Consider the following 21,390-nt stretch of genomic DNA (forward strand, 5'->3'; position numbering starts at 1 on the left):
GCAGACAATCGACTTGTCATGTGAACCTCTACCCACTGAGTCAAATCCTCTCTGAAACGCCTACTTCCTACTTTTCCCCTCTGCTCAGCTCTCAGTTCTTTAATGCAGAGATCGCATCAGGTCTCCCTGAGGTGTCACTGATCTAAAACGAGACCTGCAGCCAGAGCTGTTACACACTGGGCAAAGTAAGCAAACATGACAGCTCAGCAGTTTAGTGAAAGCTACTCGCTCGGTGTAGACGATGAAAAGGTTTGAATTTATTACTGCTTCTGTGATCAAAACCAACACAAAGGAGATACGAAAAAAATACAAAATCTGATGAAGTGTTAATGTTGAAATAAAGACCTCAATCTGAAAAGAAAATCAAAAGAAATCTCAAAGAAAATGTCAAGAAACCTTCAAAGAAATGTAGTAAAAAGGGTTAAAAATAAATCAATAAATAAAAATTGAAGAAAATATAGAGAAACTTTCCCTCCCCCCAAAAAATCTAGAACAATCTTGAAACTGAAAACTATTCAATTTTTTCACAGAAAATCGACAGACTGCTTAAAGACATTTTAAAGAAAACCTAGAGGAGGACTTCGGGTAAATCTAGCGAAACCTTTATAAAAGCTGGACAAATCACAAGGAAATCTTGTTGAGAAAGTAGAGAACGCTACAAGAAAATCTCCAACATGTCGAAAATTTACACAAATCTTAGAGAAAACTGAGAAAAATATTCGTGAAAATTTCCAGAAACCTCACATGAAAACGTACAGACACAGGAACCCTGAAGCAGACTTCGAGAAAAAGTTCAACAGAAAGTTCAAGAATCTGTTTTCCCCCTGCACCCTCACACCAAACCTGATGAAAACCTCTCAGTGAGCTCAGTGCCACCTCTGGATGTGGATCAGCCAAGTGGGTTAAGAAACCTGACCCCTTTAATGGTGCAGTCAGACCAAAATTCCCTTTCCAGTCGTGTCTATGTGAAACAGGGTGAGGCCCTTATTTAACCTCTGGTCGTCAACTGACCCACTTCCTTCACTTTGCACAAGGTTCGATCTGATTGAACTTTGACCCATGACATCATGAGGCCTCTAAGATTTCTCTGGATGTCTTTCAGGATACAAAGGTTTCTCACCATTCTCTCGAGGATTTATCTTGAATTTATTTTAAGATTTCTCTAAATTTTCTTAAAAATATCTACGGCTTAGCTTTAGGATTTCCTCAGATTTTGTTTAAGCTCTAGGATTCCGATTTTAGACTTCTCTGCATTTGATTTAGAAATGTTCTCCATTTTGTTGAGGATTTCTCTTGATGCTCTTAAAGATTCCTGAAGCTTCTCTTGGACGTTTGTCTGTTTGTTCGAGGAAGAGAAAGTCAACAGACGAAGCTAGATTAAATTACATTAAACTAATCTCCGCTGATGTGCGGGGGATAACTGGGCTGTCAGCAGACCAGCACACAGCAGAATCCGGATCAGACTGGTGGACTTCTTAGGACAGAACAAAACATGTTCTTACAACAACAGCAAACACACAAAGCAAAATCCTCCGAACTGACACACAAAGTCATTTAACAGCTTTGTGGACTGCTGCACTACAGACTTGATAACCAGCCAGTCAGAAGAACCACACTGAACCACACTTGAACCAAAAATCACCACGGTTCAGATCTGGAACAGGGTTAGAGCCACAATTAGCCGCTTCAGCGGGGCTGTTATTTTCCCTACTTGTCAAACTGTAACTCACTCTGCCTGCAGCCTGTATGAACAGAGGGAGGAATAAAACAACAAATAACAAACAGGACAATCATTTTTAATCAGTAAGACCTGATGCAGCAGGTTGTAAAAACCAACTCATCGACCACACCTGGTCATATCCGCTTTGCTTTTCAGTCCAGAGTCCAAGCGTCAATTACTGTCAGAAAAAACCTCAAAAAGCTATTCTGCAAAAAGCTGTGGATATCACTAATTAGAGACCAAACGATTAATCGACCAATAGAGAAAATTAACATCAAATTAAGTGATATGTGTTAGCTGCAGCCATAATCTGATCAAGCAATCACCAGCTGGTTGGTACGTTTCCATCCACCGGGTTTTTGTGAACGTTCTCAATTTGTTCACAGAAAATCTGAACGGAAATGCTGAAAATTCAAATAACAATTTTTAGATTCCACAAAGGTTTTTACACTTGTCTGAGGTGTAACAGCAGCTGTGCGGATAAAACCAAGAGTGAAACAGACTGAGTGATAAACGCTGACGTCCATGAAGCATGAAGAGAGGAAAATCAGCCTCAGCTGTACTTAGCAAATATTAGCATGAAAGCTTGATAAACATTATACCACTACTGTCTTGATCTGCCCTGCTCACTGACTTTATGCCTGGACTCTTGTGTTTCCTGTTTCGTTTTGAAATTACTGTCCTCATGTGTGTGTCTTTGTGTCCCCCCCCCACCTTTTGTGATTGCTCGCCCTGGCCTGGTCGGTTCATCTGTGTTCGCTCACTCTGCGTTTCTCTGTGGATTTACTATCTACGTTGGATGATCTGTTTCGATCCTGGCTGTTTTTCCCCAGTGTTCCTCGTGCGTGTCTTTTCCTGTTGCCAGCTTACCTGGACACCTGCCTGCCATCTTGTCCACTGGTCTGACTGTCAGCCTGTTCTTCCTCTTATTAATGACACTTCACGGCATCAGCCTGGCTGTGTGTCTGTACTGGTCTTGTGGGTCCAAGAAATTTCTTGCAATTTGTGTGATTAAAAGTTACAGTGACCAGCTGTCCTAGGAAATAAAAAAAATAAAATAAAAAATACGATCTATATATTTGTGAGGTGTTTTTAAATATTTACGTCTTCGGCAGCAACCGATGGGCTCGGAGCTGAGAGCCACAGACAGAGGAGGGAGGCCAGGATGTGCTGAGAGACGGACTAACACAAATTCCTGGTTTGAGTCTGAACATGGGACTCGTTGACGCTACGAGAAAGCGAACAACAGAGAACGTCTCTGGATTTTTTCTGTGTGAAGCTGAATGTCTGAAAGCAGATTGAGTGTTGGAGGGGTGAAGGTTCGTTCATGTTCAGTACAGAGGAAAAAAAACAGAGTGAGTCATCATTCACGGAAACAGGCGCTGCTGCTCCAACTTGGCGTGGGTGTGTCTGTCTAATTGTACTTCTATCTTTGTGAGGACCAGTTTGAGCTGTAGACCTTACGGAGTGAGGACAATTAGTCCAGTTCTCACACCTTCAACAGGCTGTTTGAGGGTTCAGACCTAGTTTTAGGGTTGAGGTTAGAACCAGGTTTAGGTTAGGATCAGGGTAAGGGGCTAGGGAATGCATTACGTCAGTTAGTGTCCTCACAACTAATGTAACAGGGTTTTGTGTGTGTGTGTGTCTGAATTTGAAAGCTGCTGCCGGTTCCTGTAAATGTCCTCACCCAGATTCATTCAAACTCTCTGGATGAGTGTTTCTCTCTCTCTCACACAGAGAGACAGAAAGAGAGAGAGAGAGAGAAAGAGAGAGAGAGAAAGAGAAAGATTTGATTTTTAAAAAACATTTATTAAACCCACATCATCGTCACATCATCACCCAAAGACCAGAAGGAAAAATAGCAAAACAAACAAACAAGCAAAAAGAAGCAAAGAACTGTCGCCCAAATAAATTTTCTCTCAGAAATTAACAATCAGCTCTTCCTCCCCCCCGACAGAACATAAAACCCCCCCCAGCCCAAATGTGCCTGAAGTCCTGCATGTTGTCCATCATTATATAATAAGCGTCTTCCACTCTCAGCCGGGCCTTCAACAGTTACCTGCAGAACCGGCACAGGTTCCACGTTGCCAGTGTTCTGGACCCGGTTCCTGTGCGTCAGCCAGATGGCCAGCTTGGCAGAACCAGATAAAAAGTTCACCAGTGTATGTGCCGTCTTCTTTTTAGCACTGTACCTGGGGCCGAAAATGAACAACTCAAAAGAAAATTTCTCCCCGATACCCTGAAACCACCTTTTTAAAAGCTCGAACAGCGTCACCAGCCGAGGACACTGAACAAACAAATGCTCCAGGGTCTCCGCCTGAGAGCAGAAGACACACCTCCCCCAGCTCAGGATCCAGGTGCACTCTGTATCTGTTCAGCTAGCTCGCCTCTGTGCAGACCTCCAGTCCGCTTTTCAACGGGCAGCTTGTACAGGGCCCGCCAGCTGCCTTTCGGGGAAGCGCCTGGACCAAAAAACCCAGTCCACCTCGACTTCCTCATCCCCGCCAAAGAGCGCAGGTTCAGAACCTTCACGCAGATTTGATAGGCTGCTTTTTTCCCTTCCCTTTGTGGCAGGGCAGCACAGACCTCCTTCACCACTCTGTAAATCAGCCTTGTAGAGGTGATGTTGCTCCTCCTTCCCAGGTCGTCCACTGATGTTGCCATCACCTTCATCAGATGTCCTAGTTTGGTGCAGCCGGCCTCCCTCAGACCGGCTCGCAGGCTGGAAGACTGCAACGTCTGGGTTTGTATAAAGTTGTTGAAAAACAAAGGTTCTTCAAACAACCACATGCCCGGAGTTTCATTTGTATAACGTGTGATCTTAAAGATTCTGCCACGCCTGCAGGACAGAGCTGTAAAAAGGTGTCAGTCCAGTTAGGTCCACTGTTTCCGGTTGAAGGAGGAAAAGCTGTTTGTCGAAGCCCAGTCGACCGGCTCTCCTCAGCAGCAGACGAGCTGTGTCGAACCAGCTTGGGCCACAGTTGTACAGCAACCTTTGCGGTCTGGAGTCTAAATGAGGTCATTTTGGACTGGATGTTGATCAGTCCCTGCCCCCCTTCAGCCACAGGCAGATGTAGGGCTGCTGCTCTGACCCAGTGGTAACCAGACCAGAAGAAGTCCAGGATGGCTTTCTGAATTTCCTCTATCAGGGCCCTCGGTGGCGGCAGAGCGATAACTTTGAGCCAGAGAGTCGAAGAGACCAGGTTATTTGCAACCAGAACCCTTCCTCTATATGACAACTGGGGTAGCAGCCATTTCCATTAAGACAACCGAGCGCACACTTTCTCCCTAGCTCCCTCCCAGTTCTTTTTCTGAAAACCCTAGGTGCCCAACAACACTCCCAGCACCTTCAGCCCCTCCTTCCCCCACTGGAGTCCTCCAGGCAGACCGGGCACTGCCTGATCCCGCCACTGTCCCACCAACAGAGCTTCGCTTTTTATCCAGTTCAACCGTGCGGATGAGGCCTTTTCATAAAGAGTCAGGGTGTCCTGCAGATGTTGAACATCCTCTTGACTGGAAACAAAGATGTAAATATCGTCTGCATAAGCAGAAACAGTGGGAGGACGATCGAGGTCCGGCAGTGAGAGACCACTGAGCCGACCTCTCAGCCTGCACAGCAGGGGCTCAATAGCTAAGCTATATAGTTGACCAGAGATAGGACAACCCTTTCTTATCCCTCGCTGTACAGGGACTGGCCAGCTGAGCCCCATCCCCATCTTCACCATACATTGTGCACCTTTCTACAGTAAACCAACCCAAGCCAGAAAACCATCACCAATACCAAAAGCCCTAAGTGCAGAAAACAAGTAAGAGTGATCCACCCTGTCAAAAGCTTTTTCCTCATCTAAAGACAATATCCCACAATTTACATTATAATATTTACAAACATCAATAACATCTCGTATGAGAAAAATGTTGTCCATGATCTGGTACACAATAATTATGGTCTATATTTACAATTATTTCCAGGACGTACTTAAGTCTGTTTGATAGGGCTCTGGAAAGCACCTTATAGTCTGTACAGAGGAGGGCAACTGGCCTCCAGTTCTTAAGTTGGGCCAGGTCTCCTTTCTTGGGTAGCAGGGCGAGCACTGCCCTCTGACAGGAGACTAGGAGAGATCCTGTTCTAAAGCACTCTAGAAGAACACCATGTAAGTTGGGTCCAATGGTATTCCAGAAATGCTTGTAGAAGTCACTGGAGAGACCATTGACCGCCGGTGCCCGCCCCGATGCCATCTGGTTGACGGCGACCGTCAACTCCTCCAGAGTCAGCTCCCGATCAAGATCAGCCTTCTTGTCCGTGTTAAGTTGAGGAAGACCTTCTAGAAGATCTTCGCGACCCTCCATGTTGCAGTGGCCTGCACCAAAGAGGTCCGTGTAGAAATCCATTGCATGCTACCTCATCTCGTCCGGACAAGCGGTCACTCTGCCTCCTGGCAGCCTAAGGCAGGTCATCTGCTTTCGTTGCACTACCGATTTCTCCAGGTTGAAAAAGAAGGAGCTTGGAGCATCCATGTCTTTCAGCTGGAGGAAGCGGGACCTGACGAGGGGTCCCTTTACTCTCTCCTGCAGTAAGGAGCTCAACTCCAAACTATTTTCCTGCAACAGTTGGCCCTTTGCAGGGTCCGGGTCGCCATGCAAGCCCTCTTCATTTCCCTAATGTCTGCTTGAAGTTCTTGCACTGCTAACTCGATTTTAGCAGTGGAATGGCAGGTGTACTGTTGGCCAAAAACACGAATTTGTGCTTTGCCAATCTCCCACCATAGTTTCACCATAGCTTGTCTCTCCCACCATTGATGTTCAGAGACACAATTCTGAGGCTCCGCATAGAGAGGACAGAGAAAAGCATCAGACATAAAAGACAAGCAGGGAACAGTAAAGAGGAAAAACACCTTGTGGTACATGATCATGTCAGCGATCTTCTAGTCCTTTTAGCAGTTTTACTTTTTGCTTCTTTCCTCAAAGTTGTGACGTGTTTTTTGGACGGAAGCGTTTCTTTTCATCCAAAATCAACCAGTTTTTTAATATGCTAACAGATCTGATGAATTTGAAATAATCAGTCACTTTAACAGATTTTCCGAATGTTTCATCCAGGAACTGATTTATTTCCTCTAGAGAGTAGAGGTTTGTGTTCCTGTTAGGAGTCTCACCAATAGATACAGCGTCTGACTCAGACTCGTTCTCCATTTCTCCTCCTGCACCTGATACCTGGCAACTGAACACACTTTGTCCTTCAGTATCATCTCTGACTATAAGACTGGTGGAAGCAGCTTCTTCAGCTTTTTCTACTGACTGTTGTTTTACCTCAGCCCCTGCAGACTGAGAGCTGCTCAGGTTCCCTGCAGTCTCAGAAACCTGTAGCTGGTTATTACTGTCGGACTGTGAACCGGCTGCTGTTTCTGCAGCACCTTGGTCCACCCCCTCAGTCCCGGCTGCTGGCCCACCCACCTCCCCGGCCCGAGCAGACTCGTCCGCCGCCCCATCGGCGCCGACGGACACCGCCACCGTTGCCTCGGCCCCAGCGGACACCGCCACACCCGGCGGACACCGCCACACCCGGCGGACACAAGTGACTGAGACTGTCTTTCTGTCAGTGACTGACAGACGTACGGAGACAAACTCATCTCAAAACGGTGAAAACCAATGAAGGCTGAAAGATCCAGGAATTAAAACAAGATTTGTGAGTAATTTATGTCGTCCACAAAATCCATCTTCCAATCCAAAAACAAACACAAACCACTTTGAACAAATACTAAACCATGTTACAATAAATAACAGTCACTATGCTACACACACATACACACTCTGTGTCCAGTTTATTAGGAACACCTCGCTAAAACTAATGGGTGTAATCCAACAGTCCTGCAATAAATCCTCCTTTATGAAGGTTAGAAAAGGAATTTTTCAAGAAAGATTTCATATTTAAATACGTGAATAAGATCCTTTGGGTAAATGTGATTTCACCATCTCAATATAAGACCTTTGGTAACAAAACAAGCATTGTAATGTGTTATACGGACGGGTGTTTCTCATATTTCTCCACTCTTATTTATACCGGCGAGGGCTGACAAAGTAACGGAGACATCCCTCCGTACAAAGCAACACAGCTAGATCCTCCAGAAGGATCCTACAGCTGAGGGGAAGTTCGGTGTGCGGCGGGCGAGCCCTGGGCCGGGGAGGGAATAATAGATGTCTCATTGTTGGTGGGCGAGGTGTAAGAAGAGGCAAGAGTGCTTTTAAAGACATACGGTCTCTCTCTAAACTAATGAAAAGCATGAACCACAAGCACGCGACAAATTAATACACCACAGAGAGGCGGTGTATTAAGATCCTCATCTGGAGACATTTAGAAATCCTGTTTTCGTTTGTGGCTCGTGAAACTCACATTAGTGACTAATTTCCCTCCATAATCCATCCGATACCTAGCACCGTAGGGCCGCAACTAACGGCCGATTACTCCTTTTGTCTGTAAAACGTCCGGAAACAGTGAAAAACGACTGTTATAATTTCCTGGAGCCCAAGGCGACGTCTTCAGATGTCCGGTTTTTCTTCACCTCACTTTCCTGTGAGGTGAAGAAAAGCATCAAATCCTCACATCTGAGCAAAAGTTTGGCGTTTTTCTGTTTAGAAAATGACTAAAACGATCAGTAATCACAGTAGTTGCCCTTTAACTTTCTGTCTGTCAACTAAGGGCCCTATGAGTCTGTGGTCAGAGGGATTTCGGCTGGAATTTGACCCAGATAAGGGGTCGGGCCGCGTTCTACTTCCTCAGTGAAAGCCGGAGTCTAAACTTTCGTTCCCACTGGCGGAGGTTAAAGCTTTTTGACGCCGAGACGTAATAACGCGCTGCCGGCTGCAGGGTTGTGCAACATGTGCAGATTAAGACCTCGGCGATGAAGTGTCGCGCTTCCGTAATGTCGGTGGACGTCAGTGCGGCCGCAGGTGCCCCGAGCAGCGCTGATACATCTGGAAACGCTGCACGTCTCCGGACAGGCGGACCCGACTCCCGACTCACAGCTGGATCTACACCGGGGCCCCGCGGTTTCCGGCGAGCCTCCGGTGCGGTCCACTGTCTGTAACCTCGTTGTCTCACCGTCGGAAACGCTCAGATGACCGTCATCTCCGAATACGCTGAGGAAATGTACGATTCATATTCGACTTTTCAAACCTCTCCGCCTCCTCCTCGGTGCGGAGACGAACGAATGCGATAAAAACAAAAACTACAAGTCCCACGGTGACTCTACGCCACTCTGACAGCTCGGGAGGAAAAGGTTTAGAAACTCGGGTGAAGGTCCCGGGACCTCACAGAAGGCTTTGCTGTATCCTAGGATGGATGGAGACTGGATGTCTCCAGTATGGAGTACAGCAGTGTGTGATGCAGTGCTCAGTGCAGTGGCAGTACAGCGGCAGTGTACAGTGGCAGTACAGTGGCAGTGTACAGTAGAGGCCTAGTGTAGTACAGGTGTGACAGTACACTATGTGGTAATGTGCTTTATGTACTATTGAGTGTAACACAGTACATGACTACACAGTACAGTGGTGTGTGTGTAGTGATGTGTGAAATCTAGTGTCTGTTCTCTCTCACACACACACACACACACACACACACACACACACACACACACACACACACACACACACACACACACAGCTCTGCCCCCCACCCTCCTCACCTCTGCAGAGTGAGTCTCCGCTCAGCAGCAGCAGACAGCAGCAGACCTCCAGCAGCTCCAGTCTCCCGCCCATCTTCTTCCCCTTCTTCTTCTCCTACTTCTGGGGAAAACAACTGTCACCGGGCGGCAGCTCTCTCACACACTGTCCTCTTCTTGTTGTACTTGTTATTGTATTGGTTGTAGCAGTGGTAGTTGTAGTAGTAGCGGTGGTGGTGGTGGTGTTTGTAGTTGTAGTTGTAGTTGTCTTCCAGCCTTCTCCCCCCGCAGAGCCTCATGCTAAACTCCCAGCGCTGGTTTTCTTCCTCGGACGAGCCATTCCGGTCCGTCCCAGCCGATGATCCGCCGCAGCCGTTAGCGAACAGTCGCAGCGCCAACGTCTCCCGCCGGTGTTTGACTTGTTACGAACCCGTGAGTGTGAAGCACAGACAGTGAGAGTCCCGGTTTGAGCCGTTCCTCGGTAGAGCGGGTCCTGTCCCAGCTCGGCTGGATACTTGTCCCCTCACGGACTGGATCATCTAAATTAGCGTCTGAGCAGCGGAAACGCTGTCTGCTTCGTGCAGACGTCTTCAGAATAAGAGCACCCCTCCTGTAGAATGACACAACACAGCAAAGTGATTTCTAGCAGGAATATCTAGAGCCTGCACTTTTTAAAAAATTACTATTATCTAACATATCGTTCTAACTCATGACTATACCGTGAATCTTAAATATACTGTATATATCTCATGCTTAAATATTTTCATTCTTTTTTAGCGTATGTAGTTTTTATTACACTTACAGTATATATACAGTAGCAAACTGGTCCTACTTTACTGTATCTATACACACACACACACAGACAGGTGGCAAACTGAAGGAAAAACCAGAAACATGAGCAGAGAAGCAGGAGGACGATGCCCCCACCCACAGGGCAGGCGGGGGTCACTGGATGGTCTGATGGGTATGAAAATGATGGGAGTCATATGCTGTGGCCTTCGCAGTCACCAGATCTCAATCCCGCTTTCAGACCCCTGTACATCAGTACAAATGTTTGTTCGGGTCATGAATAATGTGCTGTAATCTAATTATTTTATCCAACTTTTGAATTTCATTCTGTTTGTGTAGACTTGAAAAAATATTTTATTTTACACAGAAACGTTACATTTTCTTGAAAACACTAATCTTCATGACAGTTGTGTGTTATGTATGTTTACACACGACAAACTTACATCCATTTAGGCCAAAAACTGTAAAATAATCTCGTGACAATTAATATTTAATATGAAGTTGGTTCTTGCCACATCGCTGGTTTTACTGTAAACTGAAGGGCTTTTAATTTGAAGTCGAACTAGGTTTCGTTTCCGTTCACGTGCCAAAACTAATCTCCAGCTGGGGGGGCAAAAAAAAAAAAAGCCTCCGCGCTACACGCCGGGCTGTGCCGTGAAGCGAACCCAGCGCCCCCTGCTGCACGCCTTACCGTCCTTATAATCTGGTCGCGAAGGCGGTGACACGGTCCCGTTCGAAGTTCGACCTTCACCGAGACACCACCGGGAGGTCCGGACGACTTTTTCAGACACACCTCTAAAGCGTCCGGCGCTCAGCCAATGAAGGAGAAGAGTTTGCGACGCGACCGCTGATTGGCTGAAATGCGCTTCTCTCAGCGCTCTATCGCAGTGAACTCGATCTCTGGTGTTGGGACAAAACGAGACGTGTCAAGACGTCAACTGGGACTCTGGCAAACTGTGGTGGACATTTGTCTCTACTTTCTGATAAGCAGATAAAAACTGTTTTACCAGGAAAATGGCGTGTGTCAATGTACAGGGCACAAGAAGTACGAGTGACAAAAGACGATAGGAAATATACCCCGCCCCCCCCGAATGTCCCAAAGAATGACTGAACATTTAATCGGCTGAACACGAGCATCACAAACACCTCCTGGAAATAAGTGTTTTTAATATAGCACAAAAATATGATACAGGCTTTAAACAGCAACATTACACAGACAGAAAAACGAGCATCGGAAGTTTCTGAAAATTATCTGCCCTCTAAATGTGATAAAGACTCATTTATTAGAAAATGTTGTGCCACCTTTTAGGTTTTCAAACTGTTTCGTGCAAAGAATCAGGTGAAGTGTGTCAACTTTAATCCTACAGACTTGTCCAATAGATCAGACCGTTGATTCAACACCTCAGGTTAGTAATTACCAGTTGTAGTTTTTGAAGCACAGTATTCAGGGCTGAGCAAAAGGTCAAGGAAAGAGTCTATTTGACTGAGCCATAGTTAAAGAATAGCTCCGGTCATATTTAATTTTTTTCTTGTTCTTATCAAATCCCATGAGCAAACCAAAACCAACACTGAGTGTCTCCTACTAACAAGAACTGTGTGTGTGTGTGTGTATCACAACCTGATGTATCTGATCCCTCTGAGCCTCAGAGCTCCACTAAAAACACATCAGTGAGTCACACTGTTGTTCTGGGTCATGTGTTCCTTCATCACCATGAAAACACACACACACACACACACACACACGCACGCACGCACGCACACACACACACGCACACACACGCACACGCGCACGCACACGCACACACACACACACACACACACACACACACACACACACACACACACACACACACACACACACACACACACACACACACACACACACACACACACACACACACACACACACACACACACACACACACACACACACACACACACACACACACACACACACACACACACACACACACACACACACACACACACACACACACACACACACACACACACACACACACACACACACACACACACACACACACACACACACACACACACACACACACACACACACACACACACACACACACACACACACACACACACACACACACACACACACACACACACACACACACACACACACACACACACACACACACACACACACACACACACACACACACACACACACACACACACACACACACACACACACACACACACACACACACACACACACACACACACACACACACACACACACACACACACACACACACACACACACACACACACACACACACACACACACACACACACACACACACACACACACACACACACACACACACACACACACACACACACACACACACACACACACACACACACACACACACACACACACACACACACACACACACACACACACACACACACACACACACACACACACACACACACACACACACACACACACACACACACACACACACACACACACACACACACACACACACACACACACACACACACACACACACACACACACACACACACACACACACACACACACACACACACACACACACACACACACACACACACACACACACACACACACACACACACACACACACACACACACACACACACACACACACACACACACACACACACACACACACACACACACACACACACACACACACACACACACACACACACACACACACACACACACACACACACACACACACACACACACACACACACACACACACACACACACACACACACACACACACACACACACACACACACACACACACACACACACACACACACACACACACACACACACACACACACACACACACACACACACACACACACACACACACACACACACACACACACACACACACACACACACACACACACACACACACACACACACACACACACACACACACACACACACACACACACACACACACACACACACACACACACACACACACACACACACACACACACACACACACACACACACACACACACACACACACACACACACACACACACACACACACACACACACACACACACACACACACACACACACACACACACACACACACACACACACACACACACACACACACACACACACACACACACACACACACACACACACACACACACACACACACACACACACACACACACACACACACACACACACACACACACACACACACACACACACACACACACACACACACACACACACACACACACACACACACACACACACACACACACACACACACACACACACACACACACACACACACACACACACACACACACACACACACACACACACACACACACACTGACAATGAAAATGTTTGTTTCAGACACACATTCATGTTCCCCTTCGGGGTGAACTGTAATAACTGTAATGACCCTCTGGTTTTTTTTCATCTAGTGCCATTATCAGGTCAACAATTTAATTTGTCAAATACTTTGGTTTAAAACCAAATACCTGCGAAACAAGCTAGAGTTTGTGTTTTTTGCTTATTAGCAAATATTAGCATGCTAACACGCAAAATAAAGATAGTGAACATAGTAAACACTACACTTGCTAAACATCCACATGTTAGCATTTTTGCTTAAAGCAGCACTGAGCCTAAGTACAGGCTTACAGAGGTGCCAGCGTGGCTTTAGACTCCTGTTAAAATTTAAAAATCTATTGATCTGTCAGACGTTTTTAAAGATTTACGTCTTCAGCAGGAACCAATGGGCTCGGAGCTGAGAGCCACAGACGGAGGAGGGAGGTCAGGAAGTGTTGAGAGACGGACTAACACACTGTGGGTTTGGGTCTGAACATGGGATTTGTTGAGCACCCATTGTGGCCCAGATTGTTGGTTGTAACAGTATTTACCAGCTGGCAGATTTCAGGCTGTGGCAGAGGTTCTTTTCTGTCGCAGGACAGTTCTAACTTCTCTGACTCAGCTGCCGGTACAGCTGGATGGTCATGAGCTGAATTTCAGGATCTCCGGGTTTGATGTCGATAGCTCTCAGGAAGAAGCCAAGGGCGTTGTCCAGCTTCCCTTTGCTGTAGCACTCCCTCCCTCTGCTGACCAGGGAGTCGTAGCCCTCGCCCTCGGACTTGACGATGTCTTTCATCCCGTTCGTCTTGACTCCCGCATCAACGGTGCACTGATCCATTCTCTCTGTGGAGGATAGCTCGAGTTCATTGGTCGATTCCTCGAGGTTGCTGCCCATTTCCTCTCCTGACTCACTGACGGCATATGCTGACTCAGAGTGCTCCTCCTCCTCCTCATCTTCTATCTCCTCTTCCTCCCCCTCTGTGTTCAGAGTCTCTCCAGTGGTCTTCTCCAGCTGAAACTCATCATGAGATGAATCAATGATTTCTTCCTCTTCAGCCACATCAGAATGCCTCTCCGAACTGTCATCACCATCACCATCATCATCACCACCGTCATCCTCATCAACCATTTCCTGGTGGTGGTTCTCCATGTCTTCGATGATGGACTGGAGGAGGGACCGACGGGAGGCCACAGAGGTGTTTCCTCCCACACTCCTTCTTGCCCGGAGAGGGGTGGAACCAGGGAGTGCTGATTTAGGTGTGGAGGCTCCAAGAACCTGGAAGGAGTTTTCAAGTTCCCTCTCATCATCTTCTGCACTTGCTTCCTCTTCTTCTGCACTTGCTTCCTCTTCTTCTGCACTTGCTTCCTCTTCTTCTTCTGCACTTGCTTCCTCTTCTCCTGCTTCCTCTTCTTCTTCTGCACTATCATAAATGACTGCTGCTCTTTTCTTTTTGATGCCTACAATGGAATCATTCATTGACTCTTCCATTTCAGAGGCACTGCCGTTGTTGAGGCTCCGCTCGAGAGCCTCTTTATGCTGCATCTCAGAAAGGGATTTATTTACATCAAAGCTCCCCTCGATCTGCAGCTGTGACAGCAGCTTCCTCTCCTCCTCTGCAGTCTCTTGAGGATCCTGAACTTCGTTGTCTGAGAACATGTCGCTGTCCTCCAGCTGTAAATTGAAGTTGCCTTCGAAGGATTCAAGCCCAGCACTGGCTCTGGATGGTGTGTCTGCTTTGAAGCTTGAATTGGGCTCTTGCAAGACCGACAGTCTTTTGTTCTGCAGAGGCGTGACATGATGGTGACCCAAGTCCATCTCAGAGTCGTCGCATTTTGAGTGCGAAGTTCCGTTCAGAAACTGTTCATCATCAGCTGCTGTAACGTACGCGGGGCTGCCCTCACCTGCTGGGGGAACTGCAGCATCAGACGTTGCTGATTGGTCCATAAGTTCTTGCACAGAGGCATCTGCCACATCACCTGCTGCAGCATCAACAGCCTCCGACATCAGTAAAGACTCTTCAATCACCTCCTGAGGAGAGCCCTCTGCTGCTTCCAAGTAACTCCTGTCCTGCTTGATAGACTGGTGTTTCGGGGAATCCAGGTTCTGCTCGGAAAACTGGTCTTGGCCTACTTCTACGACGTGTTGTTCTTCCGTCATATGCTCATCTTCAGTTAGATTAATTACTTCGTTACTCAGATTCTGGGGGCCGTTCTCCTCGCCAGAACCCGAGTGGTCCAACTCCACCACTACCAGTGACCTGTTTGAGTTGCTGTCATATTGTGGATATGAAGGACTTGGTTTTGGGTTTCTTGGTTTTTTCTCATGTGACCGCTCTCTGTTGTTGTTGTCCACTGGTTGTCTGAGCCAGGCTGGTTCTGTGCTTGAAGCCATGCTCTCTGCCAGCTGCATTTGCAACTCTGACTCAGCCTTCATGAGCTCCTGAGCCTTCTGGACCCTCCCTTCGATGTAGTGGTGCTCCTGCTGGTCCTCCAGGGCCTCATCATGGTTGATGTCAAGAGAAAACATGAGGTCGTGGTCAGAGATCCCAAACATCTCCATGGCGTGTAGGTGGGCGATGTGCTCATCCAGTTTACGGTCCGTCCGTCGGTGTCTGGAGTGCAGGGCCTGAAGCTGCAGCTGTGTGGACGAGGACCGGGTGTCCTCCAGGGTGAAGAGCTCCTTCAGCTCCTGTTTGCTGAAGTACCGAAACGGGTTCTTCTTGTCTCCAGTATTCTGTCTGATGAGGGAGTCTTTGAAAACCTGCCGTCTGTAGATTTTCTCCTCCACCGTGCCGCAGGTGATCAGCCTGTAGATTACGACGTTTTCGGTCTGGCCGATGCGGTATGCCCTGTCGACAGCCTGGGCGTCTGTTGCCGGGTTCCAGCTGGGATCGTAGATCACCACTCGGTTTGCTGCCGTCAAGGTGATGCCAACTCCGCCAACCTGGGTGGTCAGGAGGAAGACGGAGTACCGCTCGTCAGTCTGGAACAGAGTAATAAGCCTCTGTCTCTCTGCAATCTGGGTGATCGTGCCATCCAGTCTCAAAACTCTGAAGCCTCTGTTGCCCAGGATGCGTTCGATAATGTCGAGCACCTTCCTGTAATGAGCGAAGACAAGTGTGCGGTGGCCTTCTTGTTTGAGCCTTTCAAGGAGTGCAAACAGAAAAACAAGTTTCCCAGACTCAGATATTAAAGTGTCGCCAGGAACGTTAGCGATGCTGTGAGTGTCAGTCTCCACGTCATCATTCTGCTGGTTTTCAGCTGTACTCTCCTCCAAGCCCAGCTTGGCTATGGCTCCAGCAGAGAGCAGTCTTGGGTGATCGCACAGCTTTTTCAAAATGTTTAATTCAGCTAGAGGTGACCTGGTGGTTAAGAGCAGCTCCTTGATGTGGTCCAGTGAAATGAACTGCCTGTATATGTCCTCCTGGACAGCGCTCAGGTAAGTCCAGACAATCAGGTCATTCTTTCTCGTAAGCGTGGGCATGACTGCTCCAGAGTCTTTTCGATGATTTGGGACTTGGTTGTCCTTGTTTTCTGAGTGTTCCTCTTTACACGGATGTGTGCCGTTCATTTCGTTTTTCTGTACTTCTGATTTCGTCCTGCGGAGGAAGTAGGGTTTTATTATGGCCATGAGGTTCTCAGACATCCGGGAGCCAAGAGCTTTTTCTCCCGGAGTGGCGTCTTTCTCTCTGGCACGAGTGATGGGGTTTTCATACTCTGCTTTGAATGTTTTGGCCGTGCCGAGGAGAGTGCCTTGACAAGCAAAGTCAAAGAGCGCCCACATTTCTCTCAGGTTGTTCTGGACTGGAGTTCCCGTGAGAAGAACTCGGTTCTTTGAGGGTATGGCGTAGGCACTTTTGGCTGTTTTGGTTGTTGTTGTTTTTATCTTGTGTGCCTCATCCAGGATCATGTAATCCCATGTGAACTCTGTGCCATGGTATGACGATAGTTGCTGCCAGTTGTTAATAAGCATAGTGTAAGTGGTGATGATGACGCCACCTCTCCTCTGAACTTTCTCCAAATTTCTGGTCCTTTCTCCTTTGCTGGTACCATGAAACTCCTTGACCCTCATGCCAGGAGTCCATTTGGCAAACTCCTTGGTCCAGTTTGTGATAAGTGAAGTTGGCATGACCAGCAGTGTGTGTTTAACCAGCTCATTATCGTACATCCCGGAGAGGAATGATATCACCTGGATGGTTTTACCTAGACCCATGTCGTCCGCCAAGATCCCACCTTTATATCCATCTCTGTAGAGACCGTACAAGAAGGCCACTCCATTTCTCTGGTAGTCATAAAGCTTGTCATGTAACTCTTTAAAAAGCATTAAACCGCTGTTTCTGACATTGACAAACTCTTCATCTTCAGCCTCTGAGTCATTCTGAGCAATAAGTTCTTCAATTTTCTTTATCCTCTTTTCAAGTTTTTGGCTCTGATGAAGTTTGTGCGCCTGTTTGAAGAACTCCAGTGCTTTGTGCATGTCCCCTTGTCTGGCAACATCTTTACCCTCCTGAATGAACCTGAAAGAAAAAAAAAATAAAGACATCTGCGGGTTAAAAATAAACCAACGCTGCAGCTAACAATTAATATTATTATTGATTAATCTGACAATTATTTTCTTGATTAATCCTTGATTTATTGATTAATGTATCAACCATTATATAGACCAAACAATTAATCAATAAAATAATCTGCAGATTAATTGATAACAAAAATGACAGTTAGCTGCAGCCAACAGGAGAGCTCCTTGAATCCTGAAAAATAACTATTTTTGATCTTGTTTTACAAGATAATAACCTGTGTGCACAAAATATTACTTTATGAATATAGGATTCATTTAAAAAAAAAAAAAACATCTTTCAGGACCTCGGGGACTCCATAGATTTACCACCATTCTACAAAAGGAGTACTTTTACTTTGGATATTCAAAGTACATGCTGCTGGTAATTCTTCTGCACTTTTACTCACGTAGAATTGTGAATCCAGGGCTTGCCCTTGTGACAGAGTATTTATTTCTACTTTTACTTAAATAAAGGATCCGAGCACTTCTTCCACCACTCGACACTTGAGGGTGATGGGAAATATGAGCAGAGGGATCTGAAACCAGGGAATCAGGGTTTGTGGTCTGTGTCCACAGCGCCTCCTTATTCTGATGAGATTTGTCACTACAATTTCAAGACAGTCTACACTAAAGAAGCCTGACATCTGCTGGTCAAAAGGAGTTACTATACAAATTTACTAAAGAAGCTAATATTTCAACACCATAGCAAGTTTATTTTTGTTATACAAAAAAAACAAACAGACCTTGGCCTCCTTGACCATGAACGGTAAATGCTTGACTGGGTTTCTGAGAGAGTTTTTACATGCGAGCATGTGCACAAAAAAGACTTCAGACAGGAAAATATCACTGTGGCAGTGGTACAGAGTGATAGAAGGAGGGAGGGTCTGTCCTTGCAAACAAAAACTGACATAACTAATAATTCAGTTTCCAGAGCCGAACAGTAGTTCATTTGTAAAATGAGTAAGAAAGAAGTGCATCAGTCTGAATACGACATCATCAGCATCATGTATTACTGACATACATAAATAAGCCAGCCTTGGTTCAGACTGGTGGACAGGAGAGGAGAAGCATTCTTACTGACCAACCACATGTAAACAGAGCTTCAACAGTGGCCAAACGAATGTACTGCATGTACAACAGATCATCAGATTCCCTGCCTTAACCTGATTCCTGCCTTCATGTGTAGATTTAACTGTGGTGACTTTTCTGAAGCTTTGGACAATGGTCCACTGGAATGAAAAACATTTATCGTAATTTGGATGAAACAGGCAAAAAAAAGAGTCGGTGGGAATTATTTAACCCTAGCCTGTGACAAAAAGACTACTGCTGACTCCTGGGGTAAAAAAATAACAACAGTGTCTTTAATTTCTGAGAGTTACCTGTGGTATGCTTCCATCTTGTCGTCTGTATCCATGGTCAAAGATCTGTCAAGACAAAGTCAGGGTCAGAAACGTCGACATATGCACAGACATCCAACACACATACAATCGCCACCTGTAATAACCACTACCCTCCTTTTTGTGCTGCGTATGAGTTGAACGTTTAGAGGGGAAATGTCTCTTTGGTGGAAGAGTTGACACCTCAGACATCTGACACATGACAAGGAGACACAACTACACACTGATTTGATATTTGAGGTCTCAAGACTAAAAGTATGGAACTACTGGTTTATAAGCTTATCCTATGTTTCAATAATAAGCTGTCAGAGAAATGTAGTGAAGTAAAGGGTGCAATATTTCAGTCTGAAATGTAACATAAAATGGAAATACTCAAGTATAATGGCCTCAAAAGTATGTTACTCGGTATAGTAACATTTCCTGAGTAAATGTACTTTACAGCTGCAAAAATGAGTCGCTTAATCAGTTGACACAGAATTAATGGGCAACTATTCTAATAATTAGTAATGTCTGTACAACCATTCTCCTCTATGTCAGGAGAGACAGAAGAGAGACAGTTTTCCTATTTAAAGGACAGACTGCTCACCTGGTCTTTTGTTTATCACATTATCACATCTGTTATATATCAGATTCATCATCATTGATCTTTCAAGGGTTTTTTTTTGCTATTATTTATATTATTTTTTTTATACGTTACTTAGTCTATTCATATAATAAAGCATTTAATGGCATCGTTTGTTACCTACCTCATTGTTTTTCTGATCTATCCATCTATCCATCTATCTAATCGAATAATCGTTAAGAGTCATGGGTCTCGTTACTGTCAATTTAATACTTTGGGGCCCTGAACTGTCTCTGACCGCCGAATGCTGTGATGGGCGTTTTCTCACCGTTTTCTTATGTTTTATTGACCAAGTCGTTGATAGTCATTGTGAAAATAAAGCAGCCGATTAAGTGATAATAAAATTAACTGTTAGTTGCAGGCCTAATGTTCTTCGTTACTTTCTGCCACTGGAAAATAATAACAGAAATACAAAGATTGACCTTAAAATCTGTACCAGATGACACGCAGTGTGTCTAGCCCAGTATGATTGATGTGTCAGTCCGGTTTAAAGTGTATTATATATGTTGTGGTTTTTAGCTTCAGTTCTGTGGTTCCTGATTACAAAACATTTCCAAACAACACGTCCACCGTTAGCGGAAATGTGGTTAACCTTTCAGCAGTGGTAACCAGTGACGAGCTAGCACCGATGCTAACTGTCGCGACACAGACATTAACGTTAGTTTTACGTACCTTTCCAGTTTCTCGGAAATCTCCGCAACTCCGCCGTTGTGCTGAGGAACATTCATCCTGACAAGGTTACGGTTTCACCGGCACGAGAAACGACATAAAACCCGGTGAATAAGCGCTTCTTTGCTGAGAGGTTCGTGTTTTGTTGTGTTTAAACCGGCAGCTTTTCCCCCCGCCAATTTTTCCAGTCTATCAGAGAGGGCGCTGTACTGACGCCACGACCACACTGTCCAATTGGAAATGTAGTTGGGTGAGAGAGGCGGGACCAAGAGCAAAGCGCAGCCAATGAGCAGCGTCGGCCCGGGCCGGAACAGGGAAGGCTGAGAAATCAGAGAAATTCCCTGAAAATGAAACCAGCAGCACAGAACGTCCAGGTGTTTCATTAGCACGTGGCTTAGTGAGTCTTACCTGCAGCCAGTCAAGTCATACTTTTCTTTAAACAAGACAAAATGCTGCTTATGTGCTGAGAGGATGGATTTTCCATGGATGGATTTGGTCATCGAGAAGTAGTGATCAACAATGTACAGGATTTCTTTGGTTATTTTTAGTACATTTTCCTCATTGTTCTTTTTGAATTTT

At 45.9% G+C, this 21,390-nt stretch overlaps 2 protein-coding genes across 4 annotated transcripts in view; both read right to left on the reverse strand.

Annotated features, from left to right (window-relative positions):
* adam9 (ADAM metallopeptidase domain 9) overlaps positions 1-9,931 on the reverse strand; it is a 44,470-nt gene extending 34,539 nt beyond the window's left edge. For both annotated transcript variants that reach the window (XM_040155195.1, XM_040155194.1), the window contains exon 1: positions 9,394-9,931. In XM_040155195.1, coding sequence (XP_040011129.1) covers positions 9,394-9,466 — 73 coding nt within the window. In that variant the 5' untranslated portion in view covers positions 9,467-9,931. The remainder of the gene's footprint in view (positions 1-9,393) is intronic.
* A 3,691-nt stretch (positions 9,932-13,622) lies between these two features.
* Positions 13,623-21,003, reverse strand: ercc6l (excision repair cross-complementation group 6-like). Of its 2 annotated transcripts, none has more exons than XM_040156203.1 (4): positions 20,815-21,003; positions 19,503-19,547; positions 14,971-18,082; positions 13,623-14,910 (listed from the first exon to the last, which is right to left on the reverse strand). In XM_040156203.1, the coding sequence occupies exons 1-4, from the start codon at positions 20,868-20,870 to the stop codon at positions 14,170-14,172; spliced, it is 3,954 nt and encodes a 1,317-aa protein (XP_040012137.1). In that variant the 5' UTR covers positions 20,871-21,003; the 3' UTR covers positions 13,623-14,169. The 2 variants fall into 2 exon arrangements, with proteins under 2 accessions (XP_040012137.1, XP_040012138.1); XM_040156204.1 differs by having other exon boundaries at positions 13,623-14,899; positions 14,960-18,082.
* Between the last annotated feature and the right edge of the window lie 387 nt (positions 21,004-21,390).

This window comes from Xiphias gladius, chromosome 19 (genome assembly GCF_016859285.1).
Source record: "Xiphias gladius isolate SHS-SW01 ecotype Sanya breed wild chromosome 19, ASM1685928v1, whole genome shotgun sequence".
NCBI classification, from domain to species: Eukaryota; Metazoa; Chordata; class Actinopteri; order Istiophoriformes; family Xiphiidae; genus Xiphias; species Xiphias gladius.